The 12,853-nt window shown below is 47.7% G+C and overlaps 1 protein-coding gene across 1 annotated transcript in view; it reads right to left on the bottom strand.

The window, feature by feature from the left end:
• Window positions 1–264: 264 nt before the first annotated feature.
• RFX8 (regulatory factor X8) overlaps window positions 265–12,853 on the bottom strand; it is a 37,634-nt gene continuing 25,045 nt past the window's right edge. The window contains exons 10-12 of the mRNA XM_059660684.1: window positions 8,833–8,947; window positions 5,268–5,581; window positions 265–629 (exon numbers count right to left, since the gene is read on the bottom strand). Coding sequence (XP_059516667.1) covers window positions 453–629; window positions 5,268–5,581; window positions 8,833–8,947 — 606 coding nt within the window. The 3' untranslated portion in view covers window positions 265–452. The remainder of the gene's footprint in view (window positions 630–5,267; window positions 5,582–8,832; window positions 8,948–12,853) is intronic.

The raw sequence follows: 12,853 nt of genomic DNA, 5'->3' as shown, positions 1-12,853 counted from the left end.
TCCACCTCTATGATTTTCTAAATAAATCTTCTCTTATAGTTTGAATCTTGGCTCTGAATTCTTTCCTAGCCAGAACCTAAGTACCAAGGTTGCTAAACCCAGGTCCAGTCTGACCCCACCAACCTAACACCTGGTGCCCTTCCAATGGCCCACAATATATCAATTTCTGTTCTCCCAACAAGATTTCTCTTCTGCGAAGTCCCCAAGTAGAAACGCCTGGAAAGCCCAAAGGAGAAGCAAACAGCTACCAATATTATTCTCCAAATCAGTTTATATGTTTCATCAAAACCAACTCCTTGAAACACACATACACATAAACATAAAATAGACAATACTACACTCTATTATGTACATGCAATCTTTTTTCTTATCAATGCAAAAGTTTTAGCATTTCGTATATTTTTAAGAATGAAAATCTATGTTTTCTTCCTGTCCTATTCAAATAAATAGTCTTACTTATTAGCACTGCTTTCCCTGAAATGAATATTTTCAGAGCTTTGGGGTACATCTGGTATGTGAATCGCAAACTTTTGTCCATCGTTGAGGGTGATGAGGGCCTCTTGTCCCACAGGGAGGCTGAGGTTGACGGTGCTTTTGGTGGCCGTGTCTTCCAACGATACCTGGACGAGCTGGAAGAGGGAAATGTTTAAAAGCAAAAGGTAAAATAATGCAGGGCCCACCATTTGAATTCTTCTACCACACCCTTGCCCCCACATTGGGAAGCTTGTGGATTTATTCTGCTACAGGAGATCCTAATTTCTCAGGGGAATGCTCAGGGTCGGTGAGGACTTCATGGAAGGAATCTCCACCAGAGATGGTGCGAGAGAGGCCAGGGAGTGGGAGCAGGTGGGCTCTCTTTAGGAAAAGGAATGGGGCTGCCTGCCATGGTTTGTGAGACACTGTTTGAAAAACCACACTCTCCCATTGAAGAGACTCACGAGGAAGCTGTGAAATACCCATGGGCTTCCCCGTGGCTGTAGCACACATCACTTTGCCTGCCTTCCAGATGGATACCAATCCTGCATTCTTGCCAGTTCTGGGCTAACATAATTCGGTCAAGTTCTCACATAGACCCTCCCTCCACCATCCATCAAAAAGATAGATAATGGCACTCAATGTCGTAGTGATAGATTTGAGAGGTTCATAGACTCTGATATGAACTGAAGTGCCAGCTCTCACATAAGCCATCTGACTTGCCTGAGCGGGTCTTCCCATCAGAAGGACAAGGATAAAATGCCATCCTTCCCTTAGCTCAGAGGGAGGACTGGCAAATCCTTGCACGTGATTACTTTACAAACCAGCAGTGATATACTTTCTTGGTCTGATTCCATTAATAAGCCCCCAGTAAGCTACTATATTTTGACAAAGATGTGTACAAGATAACTTCAAATGCAAGGTTCATGAAAGAATATTTCTCACCCTTGCTCTGTAAATTTGATAATAACCATCATCACCCAATGCAAAGATGTTTTCCTTTTCTAAAAAAACATTGTCTTCACCTTTACCCTACAGCTGAAGAGTCACTTATTATTTTTAATACTTTTGCTATGCTTTAATCCTTGAGTCACATGGCCTAAACCAAAAACTAAGAATTTTCAAAAAAATATTCTAATACCACCTCATCCCAGTGTAATTCTTTACAGTATTCTTAAAACGCCTTGGTGTCTTCCTAGTTTGAACGTTGTTAGAAGGTAGAAGGGTGACAGATGGCGATGGAAATCTGAGTGCTGGCCTGGGCTCTCACGCAGGTGCAGGGCAATGCTAATTGTTCAGTGAAGGCAGCTGACACAGATGTGCAACGGAATGGGCGTTGGTCATGGCAGATGAGTGCAGATGAGGCACAGGGAGTGTACTTTTTGTTGATGATGAGTGCAATGCTAAATAATGAGTGCAATGAAAATTGAATGAGCGTAACTTTTTGGCATCAAATCAAGTCACTATCGCTAATTCAGTGAGCATTCACCAAGAGAAGCAGGTTTAATTAATCTCTAATGCATATTACCTTGGATTATGTGACACTCATCTGCTTTTAATGCTTTCATACCTTCTCTAATGTTTCTGCCAATTAAATATACAGTCATGCGCCTCTTAACTACAGGGATACATTCTGAGAACTTTGTCATTGGGCAAGTTCATCATTATGTGAACCTCATGAAGTGCAGCTAGGTGGTAGCCTCCTACACAGCTAGGTTGTACAGTTACCCTATTGCTCCTAAGCTACAGAGCTGCACAGCATGTTAATGTACAAAACAACATGAGATTAAATCAAGTGCAAGAGAAAATGATGCAATGGAGACTCTGTGTGAGACTGTAGCCAGCATGACATGGCATGCCGCTTTATAGCAAATGTTTTTTTATAAGTAGAAAGAGTACACTCTAAAGTAATGATAAAAGATATAGTGTGGTAAATGTATAAGCCAATAACAATTGTTTATTATCATTATCAGGTATTATATACTATACATAATGCATATGCTATGCTTTTCTACAACTGGAGGTGCAGTAGGTTTGTTTACATCAGCATCACCACAAACATGTGAGTAATGCATGTGTTGTGCTATGATGTTACTAGGTGATAGTAGTTTTTCCACTCCATTCTAATCTTATAGGACCACTGTTGTACATACGGTCCATTGTTGACCAAAATGTTATGTGGCACATGATGTAGGTCAAACCCTAATACAATGAATTTCAGAATTGCTAGTGGGTTGGGTAGAGAGTGTCGGGTAGAGAGTGTTAGGAGGTTTTGTTGGAAAAATAATAACAATGATTACTTACTATGCTCTACGAGTTTCATGTTCTAAGAATGATGATTAACTTATTTAAACCTCATACTGGCCTCATGGACTTAGAAATTATTATTACTGTTTTGTAGATGAGGAGACTGAGGCCCAGATAGATTGGGCGACTTTTCCAAGGTTCTCAGTGGAGGATGTAGAGTTTAAACACAGGAATTTATGTACCAGAAATGCTACTTATTTCCCCAAATCATCAGACTTGAAGATATTTTTCATTTACTCCCAACTCTCTGATCTTGGAATGAAAACACATGGACATACCCTTTGAGAGAGAGAAGGTGCTAGAAAAGGATAGTCTCAGAAGAAGATTTATGGAGATTTGAATCCCTGTTCTGCCTATTATTGGCGAAGTAACCTTGGGAGCATTACTCATCCCCAGGAGCTTCAGTTTTGCTATCTGAGAAATGGGAGCAATGATAACACCATCTTGTTGGGTTGCTGAAATGATGCATTGAAATGCCCAATACAGAGAGCCCTTCAGTGTCTGCTCCCCAGCCACTTCCAACTACACCCCAGAGGTAAAAGTTTATTCCCAGTTACCTTGGTGACTAAATTGTCTACCATCCTAGCTCTTGCTCCAGCCAGTGATAAGAGAGATCGGCACTGTTGGAGCTGAATGCCAAGCACACATGCTTGTCTTGTTAAGGCTGTACAGGATGTTTCAGTGGGGCCTTGACTTACGAGTTTAATTCGTTCGGAGACCAAGCTCGTTAAGGAGATCGTTAACTTAAATTACTCTATCAACTCAATGCAAAAAATTGCCTGAGAGACAGCTGGTATCTCAAAAAACTCGTTAGTCGGGACACTCGTAAGTCAAGGCCCCACTGTATTTAGTTGAGCTTCCCACTGGCCAGCCCTTGCAGGGCCCTGTTTCCAGGATGGGATACATTCTCCATAGGGTCAGGGAGCAGGGAGAGACATTCTCCTGGGCACAGCACAGCCAACTAGTCCCTTCTTAAGATTTAACTGGACCTTTTCTCTGCCAAGAGCCTTGAAACACCAACTGGTGAGTGGTGCCTTACCTGCCTGCTCCAGCTAGTCCTCTTCTAAGGAGGCCCAGTTCCTCCCATCCTCATCCTTTTGCCACTGGGTCCATGATTTGGGGTCAGTATTTCACTATTTCAAGCCTCATTAGTATGTCTGCTTTACACACACACTCACAAAAGAGGTGAGTTTCTTATTTACAGGCACATGTCTGAATCTACTGCACCAAGGTCATTGAAGACAGCTGGATACATGAATTAGCCATTGGGAAATAAGACCAAATACAGACAGAGAATTAAAAAACCAAGAGATGCATTTCCTTCGCTCCAGTCATAGTGTTTTTGTCTAGCACAGAGTCCTTTTTGAGCAGTGCTCCATAGCAGCTTTACAGGTTATTTGCACTCTGGAGAACTTGGGAAGAGGCTTTGTTCTGGAAGGAGAGGGCCCTGGAAGCTTCCAGTTATTTTGAGGACTGTAGGACATGAACACTTTCAGGCTGTGACTCATCCCTTAGCCAGGACCACAATTAACCCAGGTCAAGGGCAATGCCCTGCCTTTAATGGTCTCCTACTAAGCGCCTCTCATCTACGCAAAAGAGGAACTCATGGGTGCAGAAGAGATACGATGTAAACTGGCTAAATTTCCAAACATAGGCATAGAAGTTTTAGAAATTAGTTCCAAGACAATTGTTGTCAAGGTTTTGTAAACTAGCCACTCCCCTGAATCAGCGGGAGTGTTTCAGTTGTTTCCTGCATCAGTATGGCTCCTCATTTTGGCATTCCAGGCCAGATCTCTGACCTCGGTAACCTGTGTCCTACTCTTCTCAGGGCATGAATCATGCTCCTAGTATTGTGAGAGAAGAATGGACTTGAGATCAGGCAGGCCAGGGCTCCAATCTCTGTGTCCCAATTTGCTTACTGTATGACTTTGAGCAAGTCATCTAGCTTCTCTGAACCTCAGTTTTCTCATTCATGACATGAAAGTGATCTGAATAGACACTCTGTAGTATTGTATGGCTTGAAGATAATGTATATAAAGGGTGTATAGTAGGTGTTGGATAAATAGAATCCTTAATTTTATGTCTTTCAATTCCATCTTTTCAAATCCTTTCTGTTTAGACCACCCGATGTTTCCTTCCTTGATGCCAGAGGCACTTTCAGTGCATACCACTCAGCGCAGTGGCCAGTCGTGATCTATTTTTCGTTAAGGTCAGGGAAACTCTGGGAAGGCAAGACCCAGGCCATCCACATATTCCGCACCATAATCGTGCCAGGCTCATATTAATGCACCCCAAACTGAGCCAAACAGTGATCAACAGATAAGCTATTATAATCACTCCTGGCAAAGTCACCCAAAGCAAAGATCACTCTAGAGTCTAAGTCATTGTTTGTTTGGACAAGGGGGTCTTTATGGGTTTCCTAACCACCTGGTGGTTCGTACTGCCCTTGAAAAAACTGACCAGGAGTTGGCGCCCGGCCTCGGTACCTTATTGCCCGTGGCAGTGTCCACCAGGAAGCCCAGGACCCTGAGAGCCACACTGCTCACTCCCACGGGACACTGGCTCTGGCTCACGTGCTCCAGCACCACCCAGGGCGGAGCCATACACGGGCTTTCATCCTCCTGAGATAGTGAAGAATCTGGAGGCTGGCAAGGTGCCTGGTCAGGCTGGACAGGAGACTGGTCATCTGGTGGCATCTCCTTGAGATTTCCTCCATCATTCTCCACTTCCTCTTCTAAGCATGACTGCAGGATATGAGTCACATATTCCAAAAGCAGCAAATGAAACAGGTGCCAGGACCCTACATTTAAATAACAACCAAAGTGAATAACTCAATGGACAAATGACATTCGTTGTGAAACTAACAACTTTTCTGGGGTTTTCACTCCTGTGGCTGGAGCTTCCCCTACCACTGTCCCTGAGGGTCCTGGGCGGGCCCACCACCCGCGTGGCGTCCCAGGTCCAGAGAACCCCAGCACGGTGACCTCTGACAGGAAGCACAGAGAGTTCACTAGCCTGAGCCATGAAAGGGAAGTTAAGCCCCATCTGCTAGGAGAGCGGGAAAGCAATTCCTACAGAAAAAGGGGTGCCACTCTCTGAGCAGGAGGATGTGCCCCTCAGCCTCCCACAGTTGGCACACAGGGAAGCGAGGGAGAGGGTGGAAGGGGAGGTGCGGGCAGCGTGCAGAGGGGCCCTGCTGCCATCTGTGGGGACCAACATGCAGCCCGTGCCCGTTGCAGTCTGCGTGGCTGCATCTCCTGCCGGGCCGTGGGTGAGGGACGGCAGCGGGTGCTCCGCATGGAGAGACATTCTCCCTCCAGGCCTGTAGGGACTGGCCGAGGAGACAGGTGCACTGACTCCACCGACTGCTCTCAACCCAAAGGCATTCGGTCAGCCAGGAGACAAAAATAAGTAATGTCCAGCTGAGAAGCAGAGGGGAGATCTGGCCGATTGAAATTTCTTAAGTTAATTTTTAATTCAGGTAAAAGCACAAATCTTACACAGATATCAAATGGACTTGTGTCAAAGGTTCTATGTAACTCATGAGTGGATGAAGGAACTGGCAAGTTGTTGCAACTGGTTCGAAAGAGAAGTTGAAGTACCAAGCAGAGGTGGGCAGCAGAGAGTTACAGAGACACGCAAAGGGATCCGTCCCTGGGGTGGCCATCAGTGGCAGCCACTGGCACCAGCTTGCAGTTCTGGGGCAGACTACTATTTGCATTATAACTGTGAGAGGGAACCAGCAATCTTTTCTGTCAAAGAAAGGAGCTCACGGCCATCTTAGCTTTTGCCATTTTGATTATGACCTTCAGACTTTCAGGGGGCCCCCATCTTAGGCCCCGCCTTCCCCTTCCCCTTCCTCTGAATTAGCCAATTGCACAATAATGTGAATCAGAGCTCTGAGCTCTGACCAATCAAATCAGAGTCAGAGTCAGAGTGAGGGGCAGGGCAGACCAGGTCAGGGAATAAAGCCCGAATGGACTTCCCGTTTACTGCGCTTGGCCCATGATTTCCAGCGGCGGCTGCACCCTTCTCCAGAAGCAGATTTGCCCTGCCCATCCAGTTCTGAGTGTTTGTCTCATTCCGGAGACACCGCTGGCGAGCATTTCTAGCGTTATCAGTTGATAAGGGTACAGAGTTGGAAAATAGCTAAGACGGTGAAAGGTGGAGACACTCAGAAGGGGCGCTGAGCCTTTTCGCCCATTTCAAAGCCCTTTACTGCGGCGGTCGCCAACCGGTGGTCCTCGGACCACTGATGGTCCGTGAGGTCTGAAGGGTTGGCGAGCGCTGCTTTACTGCTTATTCCCCCTGGATGGCCCTGTGGTGAACGACACTGGCTTGGTGGGGCGGCATGACCTGGTCTGGAATGAGCCCAACTAACCTGTTGACTTGGAAATCACGGCCCATGTGATGAGGAAAAGCCGCTGGTGCTAGCTCTTTACTTCGTGGAGAGGCCCAGAGAAGGTAGGTGGGGCAAAGCAACAAACACAGACGGGGTTTCTTCCCATGACTGCATAGGAAGCGCTGCCACTTCAGCGCGAGGAGCATTGGCATAAAGCAGTCATGTCGGGCACCATTGAAAGGGAGGGCCTCACGCAAAGGGTTGTCGCCTACAGGGCAGCTCACAGCCACCACCCTGGACAGAGCTCCAGCGTGTTTGCAAGACTGACCCAGAGGAGCACTGGCCTTGTCTTCCCGGCTCCTCACTTACCTGCCTTTCACCGGTGAGGGCATCGGCAGCCTGATGAGTGTGCGAGCTCACAGGGCAAAGACCACCTGTCTTTCACCGCTCTATGCCCAGTGGCCAGCCAGGTGCCTGGGACTTTTTGGGGGACACAGTAAGTATCTATTGAGATGAACGATCCTTCTGTGGACCAAAGGCCACATGCTACCTGACAAGCCCAGGGGAGGCCTGCATGGCAGCCTTACAAACGGAGAGACCCACAGTAACCACAAAGGATGGTCTGTAAGTAAACATTAAAGGTGGGTAGTCATGTCCTAGGCCGGTATCTTCCCTGACAAGGTTAATTTTTATCTTAACTGAGCCTATTGTCTTTTTGCAACTAAGATAACATACCTGTGAAATGTCAGAGTAACTTGTAACTTCCCTCCTTCTCTCCCCCCACCCCAACCCCCGCCCCAACCCCAACCAAATGAGCCTGGGCACCAGGAGGGAGACCATAAATCCCTTCATTGTCATCATGTTAATTGTTGACTGTTAACGATCTTGTATCCACTTAAGTAATGTGTCTATCATTTTACTTTTTATCCAATCCCAGAGGCCCCTCCCCCCACCCCACCCACCGCTTTGCTTTCTCCCGCCTCCCTAATCTATCACCAGTGGATTTCATGTCACCCACTTACGTCTCCCCCCTTGATGTAAAGTATAAAACAAGGTGAGCAACCACCATTTTCCTGAGCATTATCCCAATCCAATCCATTGAGGTTCTGCTTCCCAGCAATTGTTGACAGTCTGGCTCAAGTAAACTCACAAAAATTCTTTACAGCTTTGAATGTTTTTACGTTAACCCTTTTCATGGGGCTGGAGGGCTCTGTGGTGAGGTTCCCTTCCTACAACTCTGCTGTTCTGCATCTGAGCCATGGAGGTGACAGATGTGAGCTCTGACAGAGAACGATCATCTATTTGACCAGAAAGTTTGCAAAATGGATACTACTTCACTCTTTCCACCATCTGCAAACATCAGCGGCCTTACCAATGTTTATTCCTTAAAGTTAAATATGGATGCTCCCGATCACTAATTTTTTCTCCATCTCACTTATCTGCCTCGGTGTTTTTCTCAAAATGCCCCAAAGCACACTATTCAAAAGCAAGGGGGTGCCTCCTACCCAGCCAACAACGAGGAATGGGAAGCAAAGTGTGGCCAGACGGTTTGGTGGGAACTATTCTCCTGCGGCTATTTTTAAAAGCTGTTATAGTTTTGTAGTTTTCTGCGTCTCTGTTGTATTTTACGTAAGAACAGAATGGCTGTATTCTACACGCAATGGGAACATTCTTAAAGGTAGAACAGCGTTTTGCATTCTCTGACTCACCAAAACTGTCCCTGTGGCGAAGAGTCAGGGCTTTGCTCACCGTGGTGAGCACGAAATTCCAGCGCAGCTGGAAGCTGGCAGCCAATCTGGTGAACTCCCCTTTGCTTCTGCTTGGCTGTACATTTTTGGAAGGAAAACATTCCAGGTTTTATGACAAAATGAAGAACACGTTTTCAAATGCACACATTTGTCAGGCACTGACATTTCAAGTGGTCTGATGAGAAGAGGAAGAAATAAGGTGAGAAGGGAGCAGTGACCCACCAGCCTTTTTCTAATTTTGATCCAACTCCTCAGAAATGGTTCCAGGGCAGAACCCCTGATGTTGTGGAGAGAAGGAAGGAGGTGAAAAACTGGCCTCTTTTTCTTCCTTAAAAAACTATACACAAGTTTTAAAATGAGTCCACTTGTGAATCGTCTCAGAGAAATACTTCAGGGACAGCCTCACCACAGTCCACTTGGCAGCTGCTATCCAGAGGCTCGGTGGACATTTTGTCCTTGCCAAGTCTGATACTGTGGAAAAGTGGCAGAGTCCCATAAACATGAACAGTAGCGGTGCTGACTTTGGAAAGCACAGAACTAACCACTGCACTGTGTAAATTATCTGAGGACTGCAAGTTCTCACCTGTGCGTCTAGTTTACCCGAGGCCATCTGACAGCTCGAGTGGCACTAAACTGGGCACCAGTGACATGCTTCTGCATGCAGACAAAGAAACTCTTCATGTAGAGCAGTGGTTCTCAACCTTCTGGCCCTTTAAATACAGTTCCTCATGTTGTGACCCAACCATAAAATTATTTTCATTGCTACTTCATAACTGTAATGTTGCTACTGTTATGAATCGTCATGTAAATATCTGATATGCAGGATAGTCTTAGGCGACCCCTGTGAAAGGGTTGTTCGACCGCCAAAGGGGTCGCGACCCACCGGTTGAGAACCGCGGATGTAGATGGCGAGTAGCCTTGGGCCAAACTTTCAGTGCATTACAAGCAATGGAGTCGCATTAATTTCACAGGCACATGTTGGGATGAATGGCCCTGAAGCCCCCCTAAGTCTCATCATATGAATGTGAGCCACCCACTGGCTCAACCCAAGTCTCTAAAGAAGAGATGGAGAGACTGGGTAGACATGAGGACACCCCCTTTCTCATCTTCCCATCAGCCCCCGCTGTACCCCCCGCCATGTGTTGAATGAAGGGTTGTCCTGGGCTTTGGGTGCACGTGGGCTTCCTTCAGTAGCAGCATCCTCCCCACGTGACTCTGACACCCGGGCTGGTGTTTCTGATCACCTGACCCAGGGCTCCTGGAGGGAACCGTGGGATCAACAAACACAAGGACACTTTACAAAGCACCGTGAGAAGCAGCTCTGGCGGTGGGCACACTGCCTTGAGCGCTCTTCGGCCCGCACCAGTGTGGCATCTCCGGGTCCTACATTTAGAAACTCTCTTGGGCCCAACCATGGGGGATCCAGGAGGAGGGAGCAGGTGACACATGGAACTCCCCTGTAGCAGGCTGCCAGAGGGGAACGGCCGGAGCCATTAGTCACCCCTGACAAGCCCAAAGATTTGCATTTTAGCCGCTTGAGTATTTTCCTGGCAGCAGTGTTTCGCTTTGTTTTATCAGCCAAGCTGTTTTACAGGAACCAGCTCTTCACAGGCATGCAGGTACAGCACGCCGCCTTGCTAACACGCCTCAGTGTGAGGCTGAACACATGATGAAGGCTGGGAGACATGTGGTGTTACATGGTTTAGATGGAGCCCGAGCCCGTGGGCTGCTTGGAGGTAGGGGTGCTCTTCCGGGGCTCAGGGGCTCAGCTCGGTGAAAGAGGCTGAGCAAGAGGAATGGAAGGTTTGATCAGTGACAACCTGGCCAATGAGTGAACGTCTCGGCAGCAATGCAACGCCAGACATGTCACCACGGCGACAAAGAAGCCCTGCCAGAGATCACCAAGGACCATGGGTACCATTCAGGAGCTGCGTGACGGTTTTCAAGAAGCAAAGCATGGACACAGAGACCTGCCCAGCTTTCCTGTAGAACATTCTGGTTCCTCTCAATGAGGTTTTCAACCCCAGTGCCCCCTGCAGTCTTTAGGAATGATCCCCGTTATCACCTCTGCCCTTTCTCATCCACTGGGAGGAAGGGATATGGCAAGGCCAGGCCGGGAGGGAAAGGGAGAGAAAGAAATGTAACCGAGGCTTAGAGGAGAGCGCTCCCACAGCCCAGTCCCAGGGCCACGCCTCCCGTGCCTGCTCCAGGGTATCCTCTTCTTCCCTATCAGGCCCTCCACATCCAATGCTCACTGTGCCCAGGCCCACGTCCTTCTCTCGGGAATGGTGTCTTTTTATGTTATTTTCATCCCATCTACCCTTCTTGTCCCAATTTAAACCCACCTCCTTCATCAAGACCTTTCATAACTGCTCAGCCTGCAGAGGGCAATGCCTCAGGCGGGAGGCCCTGGCGACCTTATTTTGGTCTCCAAACTAATGCACAGCCCCAGGTCCCCACCCACCCACCCTTATGCTCCCACTGGGCCAAGGGTGCTGGGCTTTCTCTGATCACACTTTCAGCTCGGGAAGTGTGATTGCTGATTGCTGATGCAGACGGTGCTGATGATGGAGCCCAACAAGGACCCTGTTGAAGTAACTCCCAGTTTGGTCATCCGGAAAGACCAAATTCACCCACATTCAACACCAATTCTTCTTTGATCTTTAAAATCAAGCCTGATGCTTTACTGGGATATTTCTGCAAAATACACAGACAAGTACTGTTCTCCCTAAACAGAGAAAACCACTTCTCCTATACGCTCTCGCCTGGTGCACTCACACTCACCCATGGCCACTGCACACACGCTCATTCACCTCACCTGCGTACACAGGCCCATTGCACACGTACAGCACACACCTGAGCCAGCGTGTGTGCGCACCTGCACACACACCTGCCTGACATACCAGCTTCTACTCCCGGCTGCCGCAGGAGTGAGACACTGCTTTTCTGTCCTCAGCACCCACACCGGCCTTGACACACTATGGCCAGAGTGCCGGGAGCCAGTCCATCCTTGCTGTTTCAAGGGACCTGGCATATATGGCATACTGTTCTTAATATGTTTGCTCACCTTCTTGGCGCTGTGTTTTAACCAAGGTCACCTCTCCGAGAAAGGTTGTTTCCCCAGGTAGGGATTTTCCCCTGAAGTTAGGGAGGGAATAAAACCTCTCAACTCAGTGCCAGGCGGGTAATTAATCACTTTAACTACGAACAATCATGCTTAAGCTACATAATCTTTACTCCCTGGAATGGAGATAAGAAACGCCCTAACTTTTGTAATAGAGATTGATAGGATTGAATCAACTGGTATAAATACAGATGTAACAAGACAGCAAGAGACAGAACTTAGATGAAGATCCTAGAGACAGAACTTAGAAGACAGAACCAAGAGACACAGAATCTAGACACAGAATCTACACAGAACCTGGAGACAGAAGAACTTCGCTGGTGAGAACATGGCAAAAGATCCTGGACAGAAACTGGCCACAGAACCTAGACACAGAACCTAGCAAGAGAACCTGGCTGAAGAACCTAGAGACAGAATCTGGCTACAGAACCTGGATAGAACATGGCAAGAGAACCTGACTAGAACCCGGTGACTGAGCCTGGCTGGAGAACCTGGACAGAACCTGGCTGGAGAACCTAGCGAGGGAACATGGCTGGAGAACCTGGAGAACCTAGCTGGAGAACCTAGCAAGAGAACATGGACACAGAACATGGCTGGAGAACCTGGAGAACCTGGCTGGAGAACCTAGCGAGGGAACATGGACACAGAACCTGGCTGGAGATCCTAACCAGAACTTTGCTGGAGATCCTGACCAGAACTTGGCTAGAGATCCTGGCTAGGCTGCTGATCAACTGAACGCTGTCTCCGTGTCATTCCTTCTTCGCCGACTCCGTCCACACCTTTGGGGACCCCTGGACCTGCTGGGGTTGGACCCCAGCATCTGGTGCCCGAACAGGGACCCCTAGGTAAGCCCCACTC

The sequence above is a fragment of the Myotis daubentonii genome, chromosome 12 (assembly GCF_963259705.1).
Source record: "Myotis daubentonii chromosome 12, mMyoDau2.1, whole genome shotgun sequence".
Taxonomy (NCBI): domain Eukaryota; kingdom Metazoa; phylum Chordata; class Mammalia; order Chiroptera; family Vespertilionidae; genus Myotis; species Myotis daubentonii.
Note: the sequence above shows the minus strand (reverse complement) of the source record. Positions and strands in the feature narration are given on the sequence as shown.